General features: G+C 37.0%; 3 protein-coding genes across 4 annotated transcripts; all 3 read left to right on the top strand.

Annotated features, from left to right (window-relative positions):
- Nucleotides 1-12,130: 12,130 nt before the first annotated feature.
- On the top strand, nucleotides 12,131-12,592 carry LOC122277008 (uncharacterized protein At4g02000-like). Its single transcript, XM_043086891.1, has one exon. The coding sequence runs from the start codon at nucleotides 12,131-12,133 to the stop codon at nucleotides 12,590-12,592; it is 462 nt and encodes a 153-aa protein (XP_042942825.1).
- Nucleotides 12,593-13,248: 656 nt separating this feature from the next.
- LOC122277007 lies at nucleotides 13,249-14,136 on the top strand. The gene has a single exon (XM_043086890.1). The coding sequence runs from the start codon at nucleotides 13,249-13,251 to the stop codon at nucleotides 14,134-14,136; it is 888 nt and encodes a 295-aa protein (XP_042942824.1).
- Nucleotides 14,137-15,346: 1,210 nt separating this feature from the next.
- LOC122277752 lies at nucleotides 15,347-18,708 on the top strand. 2 transcript variants are annotated; one of them, XM_043087881.1, is made up of 5 exons: nucleotides 15,347-15,652; nucleotides 16,410-16,510; nucleotides 16,870-16,983; nucleotides 17,067-17,168; nucleotides 18,371-18,708. In XM_043087881.1, the coding sequence occupies exons 1-5, from the start codon at nucleotides 15,427-15,429 to the stop codon at nucleotides 18,539-18,541; spliced, it is 714 nt and encodes a 237-aa protein (XP_042943815.1). In that variant the 5' UTR covers nucleotides 15,347-15,426; the 3' UTR covers nucleotides 18,542-18,708. The 2 variants fall into 2 exon arrangements, with proteins under 2 accessions (XP_042943815.1, XP_042943814.1); XM_043087880.1 differs by having other exon boundaries at nucleotides 15,348-15,652; nucleotides 16,867-16,983.
- The last annotated feature ends 8,368 nt before the right edge of the window (nucleotides 18,709-27,076 follow it).

Here is a 27,076-nt window from a genome sequence, read left to right as displayed (position 1 = left end):
GGATTTTTCTAAACTCTCTAAACCTTTATGTAATCTTCTTGAGAAAAATTCTGCATTTGACTTTGATGTTGTTTGTTTGCAGGCCTTTAATGCACTCAAGGAGAAGCTAATTTCAGCACCAATTGTGATTGTGCCTGATTGGAGTCAACCTTTTGAAGTTATGTGCGATGCAAGTGACTTTGCAATTGGAGCAGTGTTGGGGCAAAGGCGAGACAAGCTGTTTAGAGCCATCTATTATGCAAACCGGACATTGAATGAAGCTCAGTTAAATTATACAACAACTGAGAAGGAGATGCTTGTTGTGGTGTTTGCTTGTGACAAATTTCGGTCCTACCTCATTGGTACAAAAGTGACAGTGTTCACTGATCATGCAGCACTTCGCTATTTGTTTGGCAAGAAGGATGCTAAGCCTAGGCTAATTCGTTGGATCCTCCTTCTTCAAGAATTTGATTTGGAGATTCGAGACAAGAAGGGAAGTGAAAATTTAGTGGCTGACCATCTCTCTCGGTTAGAGCAAGAGGAAGAAAGACTAGATTCAGTGGTCCAAGAGGCATTCCCTGATGAGCAGTTGTTTGCATGTGAGATCAAGCTTCCGTGGTATGCTGATATTGTTAATTATCTAGCTTGTAAAGTTTTACCACCTGATCTTACTTACCATCAACGTAAGAAATTTTTGCATGATGTGAATCACTATCTTTGGGATGAGCCTTTGTTGTTCAAAAGATGCCCTGATCAAATCATTAGAAGATGTGTGCCGGAAGAAGAGATGCAAGACATCCTCCATCATGTCATTCCTCATCATATGGAGGACACTTTGGAGCCACCCGTACAGCAGCTAAGGTACTTCAAAGTGGGTTCTTTTGGCCTTCCATTTTTCGTGATAGTTACACTTTGGTGAAAACTTGTGACCAGTGCCAACGTATGGGAAATATTTCAAGGCGTCATGAGTTACCATTGAAAGGTATCTTAGAAGTTGAATTGTTTGATGTTTGGGGAATAGATTTTATGGGGCCTTTTCCTCCTTCTTTTGCTTTTGCTTATATCTTGCTAGCAGTTGACTATGTGTCAAAATGGGTGGAAGCAATTGCTACAACAACAAATGATGCAAAGGTAGTGCTCAAATTTCTGCACAAGAACATATTCACAAGATTTAGCACTCCACGAGCTATTATTAGTGATGAAGGGACTCACTTTTGCAACAAGTTATTTGAGAATCTTCTGGCATTTCTTTGGCATAACCAAAAAGCTTTCCCAGCCGTCCTAAATGTCATGCCATCATTACATGGTGTGTTTCCATAGTCAACCCCCTTGAGCCTTCATAAGCCTTTATTGATTCTTTGAACTACATAAACCATGCCCGCTCTAAGCCTGCAAAACAATGAATCTACCGATGATAGTTTCAGAAAATACTTTGGTGGAGAGTTACATTTAAAAGAGAAAATTGGTTTCATGATGAACCGTATTATATTTGCTCTGTTTGATCAAAGAAAAAGAAGAAGAAGAAAGGAAGTGACCGTTTTAAAAAAAAAAAAAAAGAAAAAAAAAAAAAAGAAGTCGCCAAGCGGAATGTGAATTACCTCAAATTTTGTCAAGAGAATTGTTGGTATTGCATCAGGGATTACAGCAGTAATAATGCCACAAGTATGAGCATATTGCCAAGAAAGAGCTATGATTTGAATCATGTGAGTTTCTCTTTTAATGTTCTTTTCACTAAGTATTTTTCCAGTTTGATTTAATTTCCCATATCCAGTTCTTTCTTAACCCTCACCCTGTGGCCTATCATTACAACCTTAATAAAGACCTTTTGATCTTTGATTTTGGTGTTGACTACATTAGTGGAGAGGATTTCTGAAAATTGGACTTATGGGGTTAAGTTTTAAGAGAATTCTTTTGATTTTGGTTGTTCTACTTTTATCTGAGTTTGCAGGTGGTTTGAGGTTAAATTGACTATATCACACACACACTCAAGGTCTTAGCTTTAGGTTGAAGTAAACGCCTAACTCTTGCTTGACAAATTGCAAAATTTTTGATTGATTTTCCTACCATCTTTGATGTTAAAAGAGTAAGATACTAGAGATGAAATCTAAATTCATAAAAGCTTGGTGAGTGATGATACTTCTCTTTCGGGTTGAGCCGATATTGCCTAAACTATCATTTATTTTTCTTTTTGTTTGAGGACAAACAAAGTTGTAAGTTTGGGGGTATTTGATGACTTGCAAAAATTTCATATTGCAGATTTTACAAGTTCGCTCGAGCGGAGGCTTTTGGCCGCTCGAGCGAATTCAGGCAGATTCAAACGCTTGACTGCCGCTCGACAGGGAGCTCGAGCTGGTTGCTGAAAAACGAAGATCGCTCGAGCGGAGACATTGGCCGCTCGAGCAAAATCAGGCAGAGTCGAACGCTCGATAGGATGCTCGAGCGAAATCAGACAGAGTCGGACGCTCGATGTGCGCTCGACACCCCGCTCGAGCGAACATCGTATTTTGACAGATTTTAGGTTTTCTGCCGTGACACCATATAAAAGCAATTTTTCACTCTAGGGCCGCGAGTTTTGACTGGACAACACTCTTTGGGACAGAAAAACACAGCTAGAAGGATTCAATTCATTTGTTTTGGAGACGGAATTCCAATTATTGCACGTACGTTGGAATCATACACGAGCACGGACTAGAGAAAAGCGTTGAATCGTTCCCTTGAGCTTTTGACGACGAGTTGAGGCTGCAAGGAGGATTTTTCAGTGTTTATTTTCTTCTTCCCATCTTCTCAGAACAATTATGGTGAATTCGTTTATTTTAAATTCCATTTCTATCATGAGCTAAATTTTCTTCATTCTAGGAAAACGATGTAACCTATTTCCGAACTATGCTTGATTGTCTATGCTAATTTAATGCAATTCTCTCTTTGTTTATCTGATTTATTCTGAATTTATTGCTTCTAATTAACTGGCCATTGATTAGATGATAAGTAATCTTGTGATTTGCTATCGAAAGAGGGAATCATAGGGTAGATCTTGGATATTTCAGCATAGGTAAGTATAGAGATCGAAAGACTTGTATGAACCTATGTAGTCATTAAATCATTGATCTTATTGCGTTCTTGATTATTGAATTTGCATATTCTTGTGTGAATTGATAACCAAGAGTCAATTCCAATTGACTATCGAAAGAGGCTTTTGGATGAATTAGAGATTTGCTAATAGACAAAAGAGGTTTAAGTTAAATTAGCTGGATGAGAAAAGCATAGTGAAGAATTAGGTGAAATCGATTTCCTAGAAGTTTTCTTCCCCATTGAATTTGATCTTTGAACGTCAGTTTTATTTTCTTTGCTTATTTCTCTTTGAATTGATCTAGTTTTATTTGCAACTACAAAAACCTTAGCGATTCCTCTAGATAAAATTGAGATTAGTATAATTTTGGTATTTGGCAAGAGTAAGGTACCAATCCCTGAGGACGATACTCTTCTTATTACTTTACTATAAAACTACGATACTGTGCACTTGCAGTTTTGCACCGATCATAGTTGGTTTTAAAACAATATCTGTGATTTGTAATATTTTAATATGTATGTTTTGAACAGCTTTATATTAAACAATGAAAATTCTGGTACTTAGTTTATGGTTTTGCTATCCGCTGCGTGTTTTTTCGTGTACATTTGTTGCTTATACACACACTTGGCACTTGGTGATAGGGTGGTGACCCGTGATGTCACCATCCGGATGTCTTGATTTTTCCGTGTCCGTAGGTGGGGATTTGGGGGCGTCACAGGTGGTATCAGAGAGGTTTGGCTCTGGATAAAACCACATGTCCCGTAGGTAGTACCAGAATATTTTTAAAGTTGTGTTTTAAAATTTATTTTAAGTAAAGTTGCTATTTGGCATGTTTTTATTGTTTTGAATTTTTTTGAGCTTGTTTGCGTGTTTCTATTTATTTAGTTATGTTATTGCATGCTAGTTTCTTTTTGTTTCTTGTTATGTGGTTTGGTTTTGGTTTTTGGTTTTATATTGTTAGTTTTATTTGTTTTTCTTAAAGGGGGTCAAAGGTTGTGTTGTGGTAGGAAGATGGTGAGGCCAAAGAAGTCTACTCAAGAGCCTCGGGACGATACACCGAGGGATGATGCTATAGCCCAAGTGATAAGGCAGATGACTAAGTTCATGAAACAGAATTTTAGGCCCCAATAAGGAGGGCCTTGGCCACAACAAGGAGGGTCTTGGCCACAACAAGGAGGGCCTTGGCTACACCCAGGAGGGCCTAGTGGCATGGTGTAAGCTGGATGCACCTATGAGCGCTTTCTAAAGCATAGAACTCCACCCTTCACGGGAGAAGAGGATCCACTACGGGCTGGAAAATGGGTCAGAGATTTGGAAAGAACTTTTGAGGTATGTGGTTGCACTGAGGCGCAACAAGTACTCTATGCCAGCTATTTGTTGCAAGGCACCGCTTTTGAGTGGTGGGATACCAAGAGAGTAATGCTGGAATCAGAATTGGGATCTTTTGTTGCTGTGACCTGGCAGCGCTTTAAGAAAGAATTTAATGATCGGTTCTTTCCCACTTCTGTGAGGTGGCAAAAAGTAAGAGAGTTCTCAAGCTTGGTCCAAGGGAGCATGACTGTGGAACAGTATGCCCAAAGATTTATAGAACTTGGGCAATTTGCTCCCCACCTCATCGCCACGGAGGAAATGCAGGCCGAGCGTTTCCAGGAGGGTCTACGTCCTGATATACGCCGGATGGTGGTATGTCACAGGATTTCTACTTTTCAAGATTTAGTAGAATTGGCCACTCTTGCAGAGCGACAGAATAATCTGAGTATGGGCTCCCCTCCAGGACATAAAAGGCGAAGTTTTTCTGGTGAAGGAAGTAGTTCGGGTTTGCCTCATAAATTTGTTCAGCGGACTGAGACTCGACCACAAGCTGCCTCGGGTGTACGTATGGGAGGATGGGTGCCAGTTTGCGGAGTTTGTAATAGAGCCCATGTGGGTGATTGCCCTTCGGGTGGGGCTCGATGCTATAATTGTGGCCAGTAGGGGAACTTTGCTCGTGAGTGTCCTATGCCAGTTCAAGGAAGCTGTGGAGGTAGACGAGGTGGAAGAACAAATCAGAGGCAAGCAGTGCAAGCCCGAGTTTATGCTGTTACACCCAGAGATGTTGATGATGAGGCACCAGTGACCCATGATGCTTGAGTAATTATAGGTATGGATCTAATTTAATTTAATTTTGGATTTGATATTTGGTGTGCTTTGGTTTCTTCTTTGTATTTGGATTTCATGGGTTTATGTGTTTGGTTCAGGGAGAGTCCGTTTATATGAGTTTTATGCTTGCACTTTGTTTGATTCGGGTGCATCACAGTCGTTTGTATCTTCCACTTTCGCTCGGATGTGTAATTTGGTTACAGAACCTTTGCCAAAGTCATTGGTAGTGGCTCTACCAAACGGTGAAGTGGTATGGTGTTCCAAGGTTGCTTTGGGTTGCCCATTAAATTTTGATGGAAGGTTTTTGGATGCTGATTTGGTTGTGTTTAAGCTGCTGGGTTTTGATATCATCCTCGGGATGGATTGGCTATACCGATATTCTACTAGTATTAATTGCAGAAGTCGGGTAATTAGCTTTCAGCTTTCAGATGGGGATTATTTGGAATTTGCAGGGAGTAAGCTAAAAGAAAAGCCGGTAATTATATCGGCAATTCAAGCAAAAAGAGAGATTGCATGTGGAGCGAATACCTTCTTAGTCCAGATGGTGTCTTCGCCTTCTGAGAAGAAATCATTGGTAAACATCCCCATTGTGGAGGAATTTCCAGATGTGTTTGTGGATTACTTGCCTGAGCTACCCCCTGTTCGTGAAATGGAGGTTGTTATAGACTTGGAACCTGGAGTGGCTCCTGTACATAAAGCTCCTTAACGCATGGCACCGGCTGAATTAAAAGAGTTGAAGACTCAGTTGCAAGAACTGGTAGATAAGGAGTTCATTCAACCAAGTACTTCACCGTGGGGTGCGCCAGTGTTGTTCATTAAAAAGAAAGATGGAACCCTCTATATGTGCATTGATTATCGGGAATTAAATAAGGTGACCATCAAGAATAAATATCCTCTCCCACGGATCGATGATTTATTTGATCAGCTTCAAGGAGCAGCTGTGTTCTCGAAAATTGATTTAAGGTCAGGATATTACCAGTTGAGGATAAGGGACAAGGATGTGCCCAAACTGCTTTCAGGTCGAGATATGGGCATTATGAATTTAAGGTGATGCCGTTTGGGTTAGCCAATGCCCCTGCTGCTTTCATGGATTTAATGAATCGGGTATTTCGACCTTATTTGAATTCCTTTGTGGTAGTATTCATTGATAATATTCTGATTTATTCTCGAGATGTTGAAGAGCATGTTTATCATCTTCGTCTAGTTCTTGGGAAATTAAGAGAACACCAGTTGTATGCCAAGCTCGTGAATTCTGGTTGGAGGAAGTCAGATTTCTTGGGCATGTGATTTCCCAAGATGGAGTGGCTGTTGATCCTAGTAAGGTGGAAGCCATTTTGTCATGGCAGCGTCCGACGACCGTGCGCGAGATCCGGAGTTTCTTAGGACTTGCCGGATATTACCGAAGATTTGTAGAGGGATTTTCTCGCCTATCCGGACCTCTCACAGCTTTAACTAGAAAGAATGCAGAATTTATTTGGTCAAATAAGTGTGAGAGAAGTTTTCAAGAATTGAAGAACAGGTTGACAACTGCACCAGTGTTGGCACTTCCAGAACCGCACAAGCCATTCGTAGTTTTTAGCGATGCGTTTAAATTTGGATTGGGTTGTGTCCTTATGTAGGAAGGACGGGTTGTTGCTTATGCATCCCGTCAGCTAAAGGATCATGCGCACGATTTGGAATTGGCTGCGATTGTATTTGCTTTTAAGATCTGGCGGCACTATCTGTATGGGGAAGTTTGCGAAGTATACACCGATCACAAGAGCTTGAAGCACTTGTTTTCCCAAAAGAATCTGAACATGAGGCAGAGGCGATGGCTAGAGTTAATCAGTGACTACCAGTGCGAGATCAAATATCATCCGGGAAAGGCAAATATAGTTGCAGATGCTTTGAGTTGAAAATCGCACTTGGAAGGTAAAGCCAAGTCATCAGAATTGGATTCTTTACTTTGCGGGATGAGAAGACTCCTTATTGAAAGTTCACAGCAAGTGGAGGTTTTATCTTCAATTCTTAAGATTCAAGTGGCTGATTTTGAGGAATTGAAGACTCTTCAAAGGAAGGATCTGAAGCTGTTGGATATCAGAAAAAGATTTAGAAAATCTCACAGGCCGTTACATTACAGTATGGATAAAGATGGAATTCTTTGGTTCCGAGATCGTAGAGTGGTCCCCAAATATTCAGAATTTAAGGAGTGGATCATGGCAGAAGCTCATACGGCCACTTATTCTGTTCATCCCGGCAATACGAAGATGTACCGGGACTTGAAGAAAAATTATTGGTGGGATGGAATGAAGAAGGACATTGCCTTGTATGTCAAAAGATGCCACACATGCCGTTAAGTTAAGGCTGAGCATCAAAGACCCGCCGGTATGCTCCAACCCCTCCCTATTCTTGAGTGGAAATGAGACGACATCACGATGGATTTTGTAGTGGGCTTACCGAGGACCCCTAGTGGGAAGAACTCAGTTTGGGTGATTGTTGACTGGTTAACGAAAAGTGCTCATTTCTTGTCTGTCAATAACACTGATTCCTTGGGTAAGTTGACACGCTTGTACGTGAAAGAGATAGTGCGGCTGCACGGTATACCGAAGAGTATTGTGTCGGATCAGGACCCAAGGTTCACGTCTCAGTTTTGGAAAAGTTTGTAGGCAGCATTGGGTACTAAGTTGAAGTTCAGTACTGCATATCACCCGCAGACAGATGGCCAATCAGAGCGCACCATTCAGACCCTTGAAGATATGTTGCGAGCATGTGTCATGGAATTTCAAGGGAGTTGGGAAAATCACTTGCCGCTCATAGAATTTGCGTATAATAATAGCTTCCATGCGACCATTCAGATGGCTCCTTATGAAGCTCTTTATGGGAGGAAGTGCAGATCGCCCTTGTGTTGGGATGAAGTCAGGGAGAACAAAATAATTGGGCCCGAAATAATTCAAGAGATGCAAACCAAGTTCGGATCATCAGGGATAAAATGGCGGTAGCTCATATTCGTCAGAAAAGCTACACTGATACCAGTAGGAGAGAGTTATCTTTTGAAGAAGGTGATTGGGTTTATCTCAAAGTCTCTCCCATGAAAGGAGTTAAGCGTTTTGATAAGAGGAGGAAACTGGATCCGAGGTATGTCGACCCTTTTTAGATTTTGGAGAAGGTAGAGTCTGTCGCTTATAGAGTTGCTTTGCCAGAATATTTTGGGGATATTCACGATGTCTTCCATGTATCATCCTTGAAGAAGAGTTTTGGACAATAAGAGCCGCACTTTGTCGACCCAGAGAGTATTCAGTTGCAACTGGACCTTACTTATGAGATTGTTCCGTCACAGATTATGGATTCGAAAGAGCAACAGTTGAGGTCCAAGACGATACCTTTGGTTAAGGTGGCGTGGGGAGATCCGTTAGCTCAAGATTTCTCTTGGGAGAGAGTAGCTAACATGAGGGAGCAGTACCCCTACTTGTTTGAGTAATGACGGTACGTTTCTTAATCTTGGTCTCAGTGGAATCATGTGGCTTGTTTCAAGTTGGTGATTGATTTTGTAAATTTCAAGGACGAAATTTGTTTTAAAGGGAGGAGGATGTGATGACCCGCTTTTGCGTGTATTTTCACTGAAGGTATTTTTAATTTAATTAATATAGTAGTTCTTTTATTTTAAATTATTGTATTTTAATTGGTTTTTATTTTATTTGATGTGGTGTTTAATTTATTTTAGTCATTTTATGTTTTTAAAATCGTTTTCGGCGTATCAGTTTTTTTTATTCCGGAAGTGGGGACTGGACCTCATTTCTTTCCCTCATCTTTTCTTTTTCCTTTTTTCTTTTTCCCTTTTTCCTTTTTTCTTTTTCCTTTTCTTCTTTTTCTTCTTTCTTTCTTTTTCTTTTCTTCTTCTTACCTTTCCCCTCCTGCGCGCTGCTTCTCTTCCCTCTCCCCGTCGCCGTCCGTTGACCCACCCTGACCCACTGCCATCCGATTGCCGTGGTCGACACCACCCCTGCCGCTTGGTTCCCCTTCGGCAGGCGCACCACCCCACCGAATCCCAACCTCATCCGAGCCGCCGTTAACCCCATACGCCCCATCTAAGCCACAAGACTTTTTGCCGTTTTCGGCGACGTCGCTCCACCTCCGGCCACCATCTCTTCACCACTTCTTCCCCTACCTCTTGTCATCCTAACCCACCCAATTCCGGCCCCGATCCATTGCCGGAGCAACTCCCACAAACTCAACTCCGTTCAGCCCCTTTTTGCACTTCCACCGGCGTTTCCACCGCCACCCTCGGCCAAATCTCACTTCCTTTAGCTTCATAAACATCCCTAGACCATTCCCAATCAATTTCGTGTCTTGGTTTATCCCCGTTTGAAAGTGGGTAATTTACAACCCACGGCCACAGTGTAAAATATACTGTTACGTTATTTTTCCTCAACCGTTTGCAACGCCGTAAGCTTTCGAAAATACCGTATAGTGCTGTAAGTATTTTCCAAACTCTACTTTTAGATTTAAATATATTATGCTCTTACAATAATTATTTGACTGTTGGTTGGTTGATTCTAGACTGAGTCCGAGGAGTTCGGGGGTCGGATGGATTGAGGACGGAGTTGCTTGATTTGGTTGTTTTGTAAATGGTTGGTTATTTGTGCATTAAGGCGTGCATTACATGAAGCATACATCTGCATTTTAGTTAATTGAGAAAAAATCATGTTTTGTTGGCGTAAATGGATTTTTGGGTGCGTGTGTATCACGACCCCAAATCGGGATGGGGTATTATATCGGTGGAGCTCCTCTAGTCACTCGAGAGTGGATAATACTGAGTGACATCCCCTGGGTTGTCGCTGGGCAATGACCAGATCGCATGATACGGTAACGCTGTCGTGTCGACTCCGTGGTCCCTAGAGTGGCAGGGATTAGAGGATGGTCTGGTCCAGGGACGCACTGGACGCGAGTACTGGACATCGCTCATTTAGGTGTCACACGCGTAGACGTTACCTGCGATGTGACACAGGAGCCAGAGTGTGCAGATGATCCCTAGGAGAGATCATGGTGCATGCAATAATTGGATCGGTTTTATGGTTTTGGTTACGGGCCATTTTCTGGGAAAATGGCGAGATTTGGTTTGAGGCTATGTGATCCATTTTCTGGAAAAATGGTGGTTTATTGATTTAGGCCATTATCAGGGATAATGGAGAGGTTTTTTTTAAAGGTTATGTTTTTGGGCCGAATGGGTTTTTGGCATGCGTGGAAAAATATGGTTTTACGGGTTATGTGCATTGGCATCCTTTCATGCATATTGTTTGAGTTTTAATATGCTTTTATCTAGTGGCGTTTGGATCTTACTTACCTGCTGCACCATTTTTTGGTACCGTAGATTTTGGTGCAGAGTTCGAGGAGGAGGAGGAGGCTGAGCCTGAGGATGCGGCTCTGCCGGAGTTCTGAGTTGGAGTTATGCTTTGTAGTTGGTTTTAAAACAATATCTGTAGTTTGCAATATTTTAATATGTATGTTTTGAACAGCTTTGTATTAAACAATGAAAATTCTGGTACTTAGTTTATGGCTTTGCTATCCGCTGCGTGTTTCTTCGTGCACATTTATTGCTTATACACACACTTGGCACTTGGCGATAAGGTGGTGACCTGTGATGTCACCATCCGGACGTCTCGATTTTTCAGTGTTCGTACGTGGAGATTTGGGGGCGTCACACAGGGCCCCCCGCCTCTCGCACAAGCAGCACGAAGCGCTCGCCCTGAATGGGTGGGGGTGGGGCGAATGGGGTAGTGTAGTGCACAGGGCCCGCTGCCGACCCGTAACATTGTTCATTAATTACTTATTTTGATAAAATAGATTACTTATTTTATATTTATCAAGATAATGATTCAAGTAATATATTTAATATTATGAACACAATTTACTCTAATTTCTTTAAACATTAAAAAAATCACATTATAAATTTGGAAATAATATTATAAAATAATAAATATGAAGTTAGTGACTTTACACGAACTTATAAGAGTCGAGCAAAGTTTTATACGAGTTGTAGAATTTAATAATTTATCATACTTTTGTATTTAAATTTGCATTGTTTAATAAATTAATTGAATTGAACTTGAATTTAACCAAGCTAATATTCTGGAGGGAAATCTAGTGAAGTATATCGAATAGACTTATTTATTTAAAGCTATAAGTATATATTAGATATGTTTGCTCTATTTTGCAAAGAGATCACACTCTAGCCTATCACAAAAGAATTTAAAAACTGTTTAAATTGAGAAATACTTTCATCTCATCTTATCATTTTAAACTTTTTAAATTTTCGTATAAAATATAATAAACAATTCAAATTTTTTAAATGTTAATTCAACTTTTTCAAATTTTAAAACAATAATAATATTCTAACAATATTTTATTCAATTTTTAACTTTCATTAAAAATTATTTCATATCATCTCACGATCCAAATAAATATAATGGTATGTATGTCAAACACCAGACATTGATGCCAATTATTGAAGTCTTCTATCTTTTTTCTCTCTAAAAAAAGGGGTGGAGTGAGAGTGTGCAGAGGCACGTGATGACAATTATAACAGATTCTGTGGTGGCCGAAAGGCATTGAGGAATATTCCCAAGGTGGTCCAAGGCGTCAGGCAAGAGGAAGGTAGATGGTTGAAAGAGGTTCTAGAGGAGGAGGGGAAGTGGAAGGTGCTGTCACGAGTAAGGATGGATGATGTAGAAGAAAGATGGAAGAGTCTCAGGTTGCTAGAGGGGGAAACTTCTAATATAGTCATTGATGAGGATGATTCTGAAGAATAAAGCATCGAGAAGTTTGGTGGGTAAAGTGTTCTCGATGAGAGCCATAAGCAAAGAGGTTCTGGGGTCTACGATGGCCAAGATATGGAGGATAAGCAAGGTAGCCTAGTTTACAGAGGTAAGCCGAAATGTCTATGCTATAGTCTTTGAGAATCAAGCAGATATGCAGAAGGTATGGAATGGGCGACCCTGGCTCTTTGATAACCAACTGTTTGTGTTAAAAGAATTTGAGGGATATACACCTCTGCATCGTGTGAATTTTGACTACGAGTGTTTATGGGTATGGATGCACAATCTGCCTTTATCTTGTATGACAAAAGAACGAGGTGTACAGATTGGAGGTACGATGAGAAGGGTAGAAGAAGTAGACGTACACGAGGATGGGAGTGGATGGGGTAGCTTTTTTAGAGTTCAGATTTATATGGATTTGACACAACCCTTAGCACGAGGAAGAACAATAAATGTGAAGGTAGAGAGTATATGGATTCTTTTTAGTTATGAGAAGATGCCGCGTATATGTTTCTCATGTGGGTGTGCTGTCCATGGAGTGAAGGGCTGCTCTGGTATATTGGGAGAGTCAGACGGGAAGGAAGATCAATATGGAATATGGATGAGGGCTACTTAGGGTATAAGATCCAAGACTTATAGTAGCTTTCCTAAAAGGGAAGATGAGGCAAACAATTGGAGGAAGATGGGGGGTTAGCCTCACACAAGATGGGGGGAGCAGAAAGGAAAATGAAGTGGAGGATGCAAGGGGGAGTAAGGTGAGTGAGGGTCCAAAACTAAGGGGTGGGGAAGGAAGTAAATGGGAGGGTTCAGTAGATGAAATGTCCATAAATGGAAGTGGAGGGATAATATTCTACAAGAGAATTGTGTGGAAGTGAGTGGGTGTGAGGGGCATGGAAATTCTATAGAAAGGAAAGGAGAGGGGGGTTTGTTTGAAGTGGAGTTAAGAGAGGAGGCAGGTTTGCGCGTAATTGATGAGGGTTCTGGTAATACTGTTAGAAATGTTGGTTCTAATGTGGTTCCAAAAGTGAGGGTGAGCAGTGAGGAAGCTATGCAGGTTGTAAAACAAGGAGCCTAGAAAATGAGAGCTAGAAAAAAAGAATTAAAGGAGGGGTCAGTCAACTCCCTCGTGGCTAAGAAAAGGAGTGAAGGGGATGATGATGGTGAATGTGGGGTTGGTAAGGTTGGAAAGGGAGGGAAATGGAGCAGTGGGACAGAGGGAGAAACAATTATAGATGTAGTGGCGGAGGCTGAGTTTTAGCCCCGCCAAACACTATGAAAATCTTAAGTTGGAACTGCCGAGGGTTGGGGAACCCTCAGACAGTTCAAGATCTCTGCAATATAGCAGAGAAGAATAAATTCAATTTGGTTTTCATTATGGAAACTAAGCTTAGAAGTAAGAGATTCGAAGGTTTGAAGAGGAGGTTGCATTGTGAGGGCTGTTTTATTGTGGACTCAGTTGGGAAAGGGGGTGGAATGATTCCATTATGGGATGCTAATGTGGGAATTGAGGTTGTAAATTTCTCTCAAAGGCACATTAATACTTGGGTTAAAGATGGAGAAGTGGAAAAGAAATGGTTGATTACTTGCTTATATGGGCATCCTGAAACTACTAAGAGGAAGGCCACTTGGGACTTGATGAAATCCTTTAAGCCTCAGGAGCATGATGGGTGGTGCATAGTGAGAGATTTTAATGAAATCCTAGTTAATGATGAGAAGCTTGGGGGCAGAGCAAGACCTAAAGGGCAAATGGAATTATTCATGGAAGTTTTTCATGAAGGGAATCTTTATGACTTAGGGTGGCAGGGTGACAAGTATACATGGAGCAATTTGCATGGACATGAAACTTTCACCAAGGAAAGATTAGACAGGGTTGTTGCCAATCCTGTTTTGATAGAATTTTATAAGGAAGCATGGGTGGAAGTGATGGTGGCCAGTACATCTGATCATAAGCCTTTGCTAGTCCATTTAAAAAAGTACAAGGTGTTGGAAGGGGACATTAGAAAAGCTTTTAAATATGAAGCCAACTGGGCTTTGGAGGAGGAGTGTGAACTTATCTTAAAGAAAGCATGGAAGCAAGAAGTGCTTGAAAGGAATCAGTCTAGCAAGATGGTGGAGTTACTAAACAGAAGCAAAGAAGTTCTACAAAAGTGGAATAAGTAGCTTAGGAAGGGAGGAAAAAATGAGATAGAAGAGAAAACAAATCTTTTGCAAAGATTGCAAGCTACAGAAGGTAGATACAATGTTATTGAGATCAAGAGAGTAAAAGAAGAGTTGAGCTTGATGCTAGAAAAAGAGGACCTAAGATGGAGACAGGGAGGTAAAACTAGCGAATGGTTTTGTAAAGGTGAATTGGGATGCTTCACTTGATATCAGGAGGAAAAGAATGAGAGTGGGAATTATGATCAAAGATGAAGAGGGTGAGGCTCTAGTGGCTGTATGTGATCAAAGGCAATATGTGCATAACCCATCAGTAGCAGAAGGATACGCACTCTAGAAGGCTTTGGAGCTTAGTAATGACCTTAATATTCAGAAGGCCATTTTCGAAGGGGATGCTAAGGCTGTTGTATTGGCAGTTTTAAGTAATGAGGCAAATTTGTCCTATGGTGGGTCTATAGTTAAAGATATATGGTCTGTTCTATCAAACAGACCAAATTGGGCTATATAATTTGTATATAGGAAAAAGAATAATGTGGCTCATACTTTAGCAAATGAAGCTTTGAGATTAGAAGAGGAAAATGTTTGGATTGAGGAAGTCCCACTCTGCATTGCATCTTGTCTGGGCAAAGATAAACAATGTATTGGTTGTAGTCTGATAATGAAATACAGAGGTTTTCTTTCAAAAAATATATATATATATAATGGTAAATGAGCAACGAGAATTACAGATTACTAAATGGGTATGAACTAAAGTTGTCTATCTATATTTTTTAATTATTTTTTTACTATCTCTTTATATAACATTTAATTATCAAAAAATAAATAATAAATTATTTAATATCAAATTTTAAAAGATGTAACGATAATAAGAAAATAACAATGTGTATAAGACTTGACAAATTAGCTCTTGTTTGGATTTGAAAATTATTGTATTTAATTTCATTTAATTTTATTATTATTTTTTTAATTTTTATACAAAATATACTAAACTTTTTAATTTTTTTAAAATTTCAATTTAATTTTTTTAAATTTTAAAATAAAAATAATATTAAAAAAATAAAATTCTAATAATACCGTGCATTAGACTTGACAAATTAGTTACTTGTAAGGTAAGCGTGCGCAAGGGCCAGACGTTTCAGGCACGGTTCCAAAGCACCCTACGGGTAATACAATGTCGTGTCCTGCCACGTGTCATCCTCTACATGTGGCGTCGAACAATCTTCCATTCTTCTTTACTTTTCCTTCCCAGATTCCTCGCGCTCTCTCTACCGACGGAATCTGTCTCTCTCTCTCATGGCGGAAACTTCCTCTCTGCGTTTTTCTCCCTTCTCTCCGCTCCCATTGTTTTCTCGCTCCAGGGAATCTACTTCCATCCTCTCCGCATTTTCTTCCTCCCCAAAATCCTCAACTTCTAATCCTCGTCCTTCTCGTCTCCGTTTCTCGGCCAAGGCTTCCGATTCCGGAAACTTCTTTGCCCAAAACTCTTTCGGCTTCTTTCCTTGGGACGACGGTGATTGCGGTAATTCAATTTCTCTCATATTCATATTACGGTATATATCTTTTTGAATTATGTATTTAGACTCTTTGTTTGTTCCGTATCTCTAATATTTATGATGTTTTCGGTTTATTGCGGCATCAGATGATATGATCCCAATCCTCGAATCAGTCCAGCTATTAGATCAGGAACTAAACTTAATATTTCTTAATCATAACCTTAGCAATCTGTAATGGTTAATCAAGTTTATTTCTTAATCATTGCCTTAGCAATTTCTTTTGGTCAATTAGTTTTGGGTACGGTAGAGAAATTTCGATTTGTGCATTCTACTTTAAGATTGTTTCCGGTTCGTTTGATTGCGAAGAATATGTAGAAAATCGATGGAGAAATAGGAGTTCTACGTGTCTGAGTCGTCAATGAGTTATTAGGTGCTAAGTTTCCCATTCCATTGTGTCGAGTTTTCCATACTCCGCATGTCATGAATTTGGCCTAATTCCAATCCTGGGTGTCTCACGCCGGTTCCAATTCTTTTTTATCTTTTTACAACTGAAGAAAGTGTGCACCCGTAATCAGCAAATATGGGGCTGTAGGTGGCTCAATTAACGGATTGAGCCAGGCAGTTCGAGGGAAATATTTGCTGCATTGCACTCTCATGCTTCCTGGCTTGCTACAATGCTAGCTGATACTGCATACATTGACACGTTAGGATACAGAGAAATATCTCTGCCCTTTGAATTTCCCAACTCCTAGAAATTGATCGCTCAGAATTCTTCTGTTACAGAAATTCAGTGGGTCCCTGAGGATAGAGTGACCTTGTTCACTGCTGATGGTCTCGTTCAGATTGGCGGCTCTATGGTCCCTCAACGTGTCTCTTCTTCAGATGTATGCCACTTCTATTAAGACAATTGTATATTATACCATTTTTGTAAGTTACCATTTTTTTTTTTTTTCAAAAAAAAAAAATTACGTTGGTGCTTTGGTGATTGGTTCTTTACTTGATAATAGCCACTACACTGTTATGAGTTCACAAGGTATCTTGACATGCATTTGTATAGATATTTGGTTCCCCTAACTTCCCTGTTGTTTAAATTGCATCTTAGAACAAAACCCCTACCAATATGATATTTAATCCTGACAAATGTTGCTTTGATGCGTATATTTCGTTCTGTATGAGTATCATGCAATTCCCATTTTAGTTTTCAATCTGTTATCAAATCAGCTAACAAAAAGTGACACAGAAGAAGCAAGGAAGACCAAAGGCTGCTCAAAAGATTCAAAGGTTTCAAGAGAGGGATTACATGGATCCAAATCAAGGTCTATGTCTGGGTGCACTCTTTGATATTGCAGCAACAAATGTATGAAGCCTCTTCACTTTTCTTTGACCTGTCATCAATTGTTTGTAGATATTCTGTCTTATTGCTTATAAATATTAATTCAGGGACTTGATATGGGGAGAAGACTTTGTATTTTTGGGTTTTGCCGTTCCATTGAGATGCTAAGTGATGTTGTTGAGGACACTGTCTTAGAGCATGGTGGGGAGGTATGTCATATTTCCTGTGTGTGCATGTGCACACTCGCAGTTAGTATATTCAAGGAAAATTTATTTTTCATTCAATTGTTCCAGTTATACTTGAGTTTTGCTGCCCAATGCACATCAGTGGGCTTCAGCTTTTACCAAAGTGATTCTAGAGATGTTTTAGGCTCATGACAGTTGCATGGTTTATGATTCAATGGTCTCACCAATTTTGCATGCTTGGGTTCATGTTTGAATTCTCAGTGTATTTTTTATGTGATTTAAAGTTTTAGGACTCGTTTGAATGTTGAGATGATGTGTGATGGGATGAGAAATCTGTAAATAGTAGTGAAATAATTTGTGATAGTAGTGAAGTGGTTTGAGTTAAGACGTTTTATGGGATTTTGGGAAATGAGAGAAAAAATTGAAAAAAAAATATTATAGTTAAAACATTGTTAAAATATTATTTTTGTTTTGGGATTTAAAATAGTTGAATTGTTTTTTCTTTTCTTTTTTTTTTTTTAATTTTTTGGAAATTTGGGAAAGATAATTAGTATATGTGTTTGATTAGTATTTGAAACTGATAAGTATTTGTGTTTGAGATGTATTTGGATTCTGAGATAAGATGAGATGAAACCATCTCATCATCCAAATGGGTCGTTATACTTTCCAAACATAACCTAGTCAAGAATGAGGATTCAGTTGGACTGTTGTGATGTTGACCATTGCAGTTTTAGTTGGACCACTTTTCCAATCAAGAATTGAAGTTGCATTGGCTTTCTTTTCTTGTTTGTTTGCTTTTGAGAAACAGGCTTATTCCATTCATTGATGGTATTAGGATTTTGGCCTCGTTTTGACAGGTTGGGTTTGTTTCTTTAATAAGTTTCCCAAACGTTTGATAATAGATTTTGACTCTCTCAGACTTCAATATATCTCTGCACTTTCAAGTTCCAACAAATTTATGTATTTAACGAAAGTGCTTGAAATTTGTTGCCAAAGATGATGTTCAGGTGAAATTGAATGGCTACACTAGCTATAAAATGGTGGATCTCAAATTTTCTGGCCTCTGGGCCATGTATTTTTGTTTTAAATTTTCCATTACATGTTTGACAGAGAGCTACGCTTTTATAAAATTTGCACATCAGATTACTCCCTAAAGTATGTCAAAAATTATGTTCTGAATATGATGGATTAGTTGTTGTCTCAAGAAAACATCATGTAATGTTCAGGTTGTTGCTGCCGAGAAGGCAAGCAAAGGTGGTTTGCACGAGAAGCTAACAATGACAGTTGCAGTGCCATTACTTTGGGGAGTTCCTCCTGTGTCTGAAACGCTTCACCTTGCTGTTCAAAGTGGTGGAGGGATTGTAGAGAAGGTCTATTGGCAATGGGAGTTTTTGTAGATATATAATGGAATTCTTCTAACCATCACTTGTGCATTTTGTACATAAATTCGTTCTGTTCCAACGTACAAAACCCCATTTGTTGTACTTTCTTATCACCGCATGTTGTCAACATCTAACTGATCGTGTAATTTTAATTATTCCATTACATGTGCCACTTGAAGTCATTCGGAAGTAAAGCTGATACTCAATGAAAGCAGGAGAGTTGCCATTACTTACCCAAAAAGGGGAAAGTGGCCGAAGGAGTATTGTTCATTTCGTTTTATCTAGTCTCATCTTAATATTCAAACACCATACAAATATAAATAGTTTTTTTTATTTTAAATATTTAACTTTTTATCTAATCATTATCTAATTATTATAGCTTTTCTAAACCTTTCAAAAAAACATAGCATAATTCAATTTTTTTAGTTTGAAAACAAAAATAATATTAAAAAATTATATTCTAATAATATTCTAACTTTATAATATTTTTATTTAATTTTTTTTCCTCTCATTTTTTAAAATTCTATGAAACATTTAAATTCAAATGATTTCTTACTTATCTCAATTTAACATTTAAAGTCAAAGCCCAAAATAACACAAAGAATATTGGAGAATACTAAAAAATACTCTCATACAACGCAATCATAGGGTATATAATCATCCAATTTATTTTATTAGGAGTGTACAACCGGATCTGGATATCATGCCATAACTTAGGCAGTTATTTGCTCGGTTTAATCCAAAAATAATTTAGGCAGATAACCGGATTTAATCTAGATATATCTGAATTTTTTTTCCCTTTTTTAACTATAAATCTAAATATCTAGATTATAACCAGATTTAAATGTCCGGATTGTAACTGGATTTAATCTGAATTTATTAATACTTTTTTTTTAACAAAAAAAACTGTTTAAACTTTAAAATATATTTTTATAGCATTTTTTTTTAAATTATGATATCAAGTTTAAATTATCCAGATTTAAAAAAAATTAATAATTTTAACACTTTTTACAGTTTTTAAAAAGAAAGATTTTATTCATTTCATTATTGTCATTTCCATTCAATATACTCATTCCATTAATTCCAATCCATTCATTTCCTTTTCATTTTTTCATGAAAGTATAAACTCTCAAACTTAAGCCTGTAGTGCAAGTGGCTCTTATATTCTTCCTCGAGACGAATTAGCTCGGTCAATTGAGGTAGGTGGTTATCCAATAAGGTTGGGCTTAGTTTTTTTTTTTTTTTTTTAACTTCAACTATCATTAAAACTTAGCAAGGAGTTTCATGTGACAAGTTGTCTAAACAAACAAGCAGATCAACTACATCATTTGGAATTGATATTGCATCTTTGGCAAGATTATGGGCATACACTTTGCCTAATCTTTTGACTTGTGAGACCCTCCAACTAGCTAAAGATGAATGCCCTGTTTGGGTATCACTAACGATAATTCTCACTCTATCCCATCTAGCTAATTGTCCTTCTAATTCCTTTAAAATTATTAGAAACTCTCTCTCTATTATGATAGATCTATATTCCAGTTCATTGGTCATATCTGCAGCATATAAAGCACCTAGTCCTTCAGTAAGTAGAGGATCCATTAAACTCGGTCTTGAGAATTTTTTGGTAGCCAATACTTTGCCTTCATGATCCCTTGCCACTAGACCAAAGCCTACTCTTCCTCTTCCTTCAATTAGACTTGCATCCTAGTTAATTTTGATAATCATTGAAAGTGGAGATTGTCATCTGTTAATCATCATTGATGTCCTTCAATCATGTTGTTGGTTTTTCTTGTGCAACTTTAAATTCTTCAAGAGATTTCCTTACTATCTTGGCCAATGCATTAGGGTGAGTAAAAGAGTTTTAAAAAATAAACCGATTCCTCCTGTGCCAAATGCTTCTTGCTATTATTGCAAATGGTGCCATTGTATCTTGATCACATTTTGACATTACTATTAGGTTGGGTTTAGTTTGGACGGTAGAAAGTGAGATAACATTTTGCATTTCTTTATCCCAACTCCAAGCCTACCTGAAGCTCAAAGAATTCGGTAGTATTATATCAATGAAAGATTTATATATCTAATAGTGCTATTCGAGACAATTTATACCATACTTAAAAAAATAAAAAAAAATAAAAAAAAGATTCAGTTATGGATACCCCGTCACAAACCAGGATCTAGTTTCAAACAAAATAAAACGGGATGGGGGGGTGATTCTGCATCCCTATTTTTTAGGGATATGCCTGCTAGAGCCACCACTAAGAGCTCCTGCTAAGAGCGCCTGCCCGCTAGGCTTAAAAAATATTTTTTTTTGTTTTTTTTAACATAATTTTTTAATACTTTTATATATTTATAAAATAAAAAAATTCACAATAATATAAAACATTTTTTTCTTAATCACTAAGAAAAAGGAATAAAAAAAAAAAAACTGGGAGTCCTAATGTGATCCCTAGGATTATTCTATATTTTATTAACCCGTGTTATAATATTCATTTCTTTTGGTGCCTAGCTATAAAGTCACGGTTTTAAGGACTGAAAAATAAACAAATAAAAAAACATGTTTTTTCCCCCATTAAAAGGTAACAAATTAAGCGTGATTTATGCATTCAAATCTCACCACCAAACGCGCGCTTAAATTGCTGATTTCAACATGCGCTTCCTTAACTAAAAGCGAAGTGCTTAACCTTTGGGGTTTGAGAAATGCTTGGGTCCCATTTCGGATCACAAGCATTTTTTTTCTCTCTCTCTCTTTTTATTAGGTATTTTGCAATAATATTGTAAATTTTTATTAAATGTTTAAGAATATAAAAATATATATGAAAAAAAGGCATTTAACCTTATCGGGACATTTTTTCGGGCCACAGCACGACTCTTGGGCTTTATGGTTAAGCGTGCTTTTAAGCACTCTGCCGCACAATTGCGGAGATCTTTGGGATCGCTTAGATAATTAGATAGTTTCATCTAGTCTAATACCTTCCATCATATCTCAACGTTTAAATATCAATCAAATATATATTTTTTAAATTTAAATTTTTAATTTTTTTTATTTAATCATAATAATTTTTTTAAACTTTTAAATAAAATACAAAAAATAATTTAATTTTTTCAAATCTTAAAATAAAAATTATATTAAAAAATTATATTCTAACAATATTTTAACTTTATAATATTTTTTTTCAACTTTTTATCTCTCATTTTTCAAATTTTCATAAAATATCGTAACTCAAATAATTTCACTACTACTCACAAACTATTTTACTATCATTTATAATTTTTTTTATTTCATCTCATTTCCCAAACATTCTTAAAGGATAACTCATTTTTTAACTTGGTATTGGACATAATTTACAAGAAAACATTCCGTGCAAAATATGAAGGTGAACTCGGTCTCATATGTCATGCAATCGATATCTTGCTGTTTTAGTTGAGTTCATGTGAGCATGTAACCAAGCTCGTAAGAAACCAGCCCTTAAAAAGCCTGGTGACGATATTGGGGATAGTGTAGATATTGATAGAAGTGACAAAGTTGAAGGTGTGGTTGATGGGGTTGATCCTATACGAGAATTAATGTGGCATTCCTTTAGAATTCCACCATATTAAGCGTATTTGCCGATATTTTAAGTGTACTTGGTTGGACGCTTGAAGGTAGTTTAAGGGTGGTGCACCTCTATGAATGTTTCTGTTGGTTTTTAGACTTCATTTGTTTTCACAATCATTCATATCGCATCTAATCATTATAATTTTTTTCAAATTCTCACACAAAATAAAATAAACAAATCTACCTTTTCAAATCCCAAAATAAAAATAATATTCAAAAAGTATATTCTAATAACATTTTATTCAATTTTTAACTTTTATCTCAATTCATCTCATCTCTGTTAGGGTTCCCTACACTTGAGAGAGGAACTCTAAACGGTGCATACGATGGCCGTCCTAAACGACGCCACTGGAAGGATTATTTACTGCAGCCTCTCAATGTGGTGTTTTTTTTATCTATCTTTTATTGCTTTATGTGTCATTTATGTTTCTATCCTTTTTTTAAGTTCTGTCAATGTAAAACACACAGTTTCAAGTCCTGAAACGTTGTGTTGTGTTTTCGTCCGTTATGCACTGTCATTTGTCTTGCATCGTATAGTTATGCAATGTCAAAGTAGTGGAATAAGAAGAAGGTCAAGGGAGTGGGAGTGTAGTTTTTGTCATATTTGTATTTTGAACTCTCTCAGGAGCTTTTGAGTCCCTCGAAGAACTTTAGTGACTCTGTGAACTTATGACAGTTTATGACAATAGCACATTTTCCTTCATTATATTGCATTTTCTCTAAATCCATCTTTTTCTCTCTTACCACCATTCGAGAATAGCCTCATCTTCATTCCAGCAGCTAACATTTGGTATCCAGAGCCACCAATCCTAATGGCTGAAGGTACACGTTCCATATAGCAGCAAGATGGACTCCAAAGGCAAGTAGACTTCCTTGAAGACAACTTGAAAATAGTGACTAACACGTTAGACCAGTTTACTAATATGATGAGAACTTTCATGGCTAATCAAAATAACAATATGAATGGAGACCTCCAAGTGGGTTTTGAGGGTGACCAAATGCATGATAGAGGAGTTTTTAATAGAGCGGTGTTTGAATTGATTTCCCTCACTTTGATGGGGATAATCCAACAAGGTGGATATTTTAAGGCAACACCATATTTTGAGATTCACCAAACAAACCTAGCCCAGAGGCTTTTAATAGCCTCTTACCACATGGAAGGAGAAGCATTAGTATGGTACGAAGAGACTTTAGAGTCGGGATAATTCACTGGTTGGGAGGTTTTTATAAGAGCCTTACTATTATGTTTTGGACCATCGGCTTACGATGATCCAATGGAAGCTCTTACTTGCCTCAAATAAACAACCACGGTCTCAACCTCTTCCTCTTAGTTTGAATCATTGTGTAATCACTTAAGGGGTCTATCGGATCACCATAAGTTAAGTTGTTTCTTGACTCACTAAAAAATGATTAGCACAAAGGCTATCCCAATTGTAGGAGGATGTTGTGTAATAATCAGGAATAAAATTCCTAGATCGTCTCATCGGAGAAAGTTGTTTAAATTCAAACTTGTATAAAATGGTGAAAAATTTCACAAATAAAAGTGGTGGTATATACATTGAATAGAAGAGTACAACAAAAATAACAAATGAACTAGTCATAAATTAGGTTCATATTTTTGAATTTTTGATAGTCGAAATGAAATGTAAAAGACTAACAAATTTAAATTAACAACTAAGGAATCAACTAAGCTAAACAATCTTCATTAATCTAAAAATTAAATAATAAAATTGAAATTATTTAAATCCTAATTAATATTTAATCAAACTAAAATGCAATAGAACTAAGAGAGTAATAAAACAAAGCAAGAATTAAACTAGATTAAAAAGTAATTGACAAAATACGAATTGAAAATTGAAAAGTGATAGGCCCTAAAGTGGACCAAGCCTTAGAGATCCTTTACAAATTTCAGATAGGGCAATTACAGGATCAAGAGCTAGAAAGAGTAAGGAATCAATGCAAAAATTAGTACAATCCACTTGGGATGTGTCTAATAAAAGCCTAACATTTAAGATGGGTTTAAAGGAAAAAAATTCAATTTTATTCATGTGATACAACAAGTTATGGAAGACATGGTCTGGGCCTATCGTTATTGAAGGCTTTAGATTTGTTTATTTAATTAAAATGACTTATTTTTTTAGTCATAAGGATTAGTCTAGAATAATTTGACTTGAGATGTCCAGCCTACATATGTCTTATTTCAAGATTCTAGGGTTCAAATCACAAATTCTCAAAATCAATCTATAACAATTGTAATTACTGCTAAATAAAAGCTTAAAAAAAAAAAGAAAAATAATAACATCAAACTTAAACATATTGAAAAGAAAATATCCAAAATCAAATGATTTTAACTTAAAAATATAAAAAAATATACTATAAACTTTAAATTGAAATTAAATAAAAATAAAAAAATAAAAATAAGAAGTTAAATAAATAAAGATAGAAATGGAAAGCAGTGGAGCTAAAGGAGGATGTTGGACCCAGAGGAATTCTTCAAGGGCGGCACTGGAGTGTCAAGAACCAAAGAAGAAAATATATATATATATATGAGTAATGCTACGTACAGTTATTTTTGCGCACTCTCTGTGCACTCTACTGATATGATTGGCTGGATTAATTTTTTTTTAATACACAACCAATCATATCACTGGAGTGCACAAAGAAGTCCGTAAAAATGACTGTACATAAAATTTTTCTATATATATATATATATATATATCTTGCCTTCGTGCGTCAAAGACCCAATACGAATAATCTCCCCAATCCGTGCAGCGTGCCTTCTACTTTAAAGCGAAAAGAATTTCCCCTTTTTGTCCCGTGCGGCGTGCCTTCTAAACCAAAAAAAAAGGAATTAGAATTCAGGTCCCGTGCGTCTAATAATAAACCAAAGACCTCTTGCATGCATGCGTTTTTTTATAGAAAAACTCGCGTAAGTTGCTTCCGTAAAACCCAAAAGACTCGGGCCTGCATGGAGCGTAAAACCAAAAGACACCAACTCCTTTAACCCGTTCAAAAATGAGATGCCGTTTTCTTTCTGCCAGCCAATTTTTTCTTTTACTTTTATATTTTTCAACCCACACGTTTCATCTATTTACATAAAAAAATAGAAATCAGAAAAAATGAAAATGGAGAATAAAATAAAAAATATGTATTATGCATGTGAAAAAAAAATATATGGTCTAATTAAATCACAAGTTATAAAATTAAATATAAATCATGCTATTAACCAATTTAAATCACAACTTAAATTTATGAATCTTAACTATTTTTCATATCTAAAACCAATAATAATATAATAAAATAAATAAAATATATTGATTCTAAATATATAAAATATGCAATATTTCAGCTCAATCATTTCCTAAATGGGCTGAACGATAAAATCTGCTTACCTATTAAAATGCTAAATCCTATTAACTTGAGTGCTGAATTTGGATTAGCAAAAATATAGGAAGAATACATGCTCTCTTCAGAAAAGTGATACATTAAACCCCACATAGACAAGCCATTTTCTTCATGGGGAACTGGTTCCAATGCCATGGGACAATATAGTGAAACAAGCAGAAGCAATAAAATGGTGAAGTATGTGCCGCCTAACAAAAAACTATTCTCCACTACAATGGATGAGGAATATCGTAAGGGACTTTGCTATCATTGTAAAGAGAAATGGAGCCCCACGCATTAGTGTAAATCTCCAAAGGTTTACCTATTGCAAACGGTAGAGGAATTTGTTGAAGCTGGCCAAGGAGAAGATACAGAGTGTGAAAGGGAAAATGAGGAGCCAAAACCAATGTTGCGCCTAAACTTTGACTCAAATTAGTGAACCAAAAATTTAGTGTAGTTTTACCTACAAGTATACAGATATTGTAGTACCTAACAGGGTCAAAACCATAGGGATTGACTTATATGATAAGGAAAATAAACTCAAACACTAAAAAGAAATTACTAAAAAGAACGTGCAATCAAATGGAAGAAAAAATTACTAAGATGACGATTTTTAAAGTAACAGAATAAAACTAAAATGATAAAATAAGTTGATATGGAGAACGACTAAGGTTTCGAGGATCTGTCTAATAATTTAGAATATTATTTCCGATCGATATATTTCAATTAAACTCGAATAATGATTCTGTTTAATTGGAAGATTTAACATTTAAGGTCAAGAAAAATAATCACTAATAATTAAGTATAAACGATTGATGATTATAACATTAATAAACTCATTTGAATATAATAGGAATTTTTTCAAGCATTCACTGTATTTGAAATCACAATAAATCAAGATAAATATATAGACAATCAAAATATCCAATAATAAAATCTGTCAATCGATTAAGCTCACAAAATGAATTCTACATTAATCTAAAAAGAATGTTTAAATCAATAAATTTCACCTCTAACCTTAGTATGAGAATTTAGCTAACTATGTTCATCACAAGAGTTATGAAAATCACAAAAATATTCTCCATAAAAAAAAAAAACTAAAATAAAACACACCAATCAAACACTAGAAAACAACATAATGCATAGAACAAAAGTGGAGAAAATACAACCAAAAAAGCACCCCGCCTCTCTTTCTCTCATTGCTGCGTTCCAAGCTTCAAACGGAAGCCTGAACCTCCCATAAGCTTCAAACTCGGACGAAAGGGAAAATGAATGGGAGTCTTTATTTTTCTTCCGAGTCATTGCCTTCCTTTTTTTATTTTTTCATTTACGTTTCAACTCCCATAACCAGTCCATAACTCTCCACCCCTTTGTTTTCTCTCTCTAGTCTCTCCTGCTCACCAGTTGCAGTAACATCTTAGCGTCTCTATCGCTTGGCCAGGAAAAAGTATAGCAGCCCTGCTGTTTCTCACTCTCAATGAAAAACATAAAATAAAAATCTCTCACAAAATGCTGTCACCAAGCAAGAACAGAGCGTCCCCCAACTCCTCTTCATCAAAAGTGCAGCCCTG

The sequence above is a fragment of the Carya illinoinensis genome, chromosome 9, assembly GCF_018687715.1.
Source record: "Carya illinoinensis cultivar Pawnee chromosome 9, C.illinoinensisPawnee_v1, whole genome shotgun sequence".
Lineage (NCBI taxonomy): Eukaryota > Viridiplantae > Streptophyta > Magnoliopsida > Fagales > Juglandaceae > Carya > Carya illinoinensis.
This window is presented reverse-complemented; position numbering and strand designations above follow the sequence as displayed.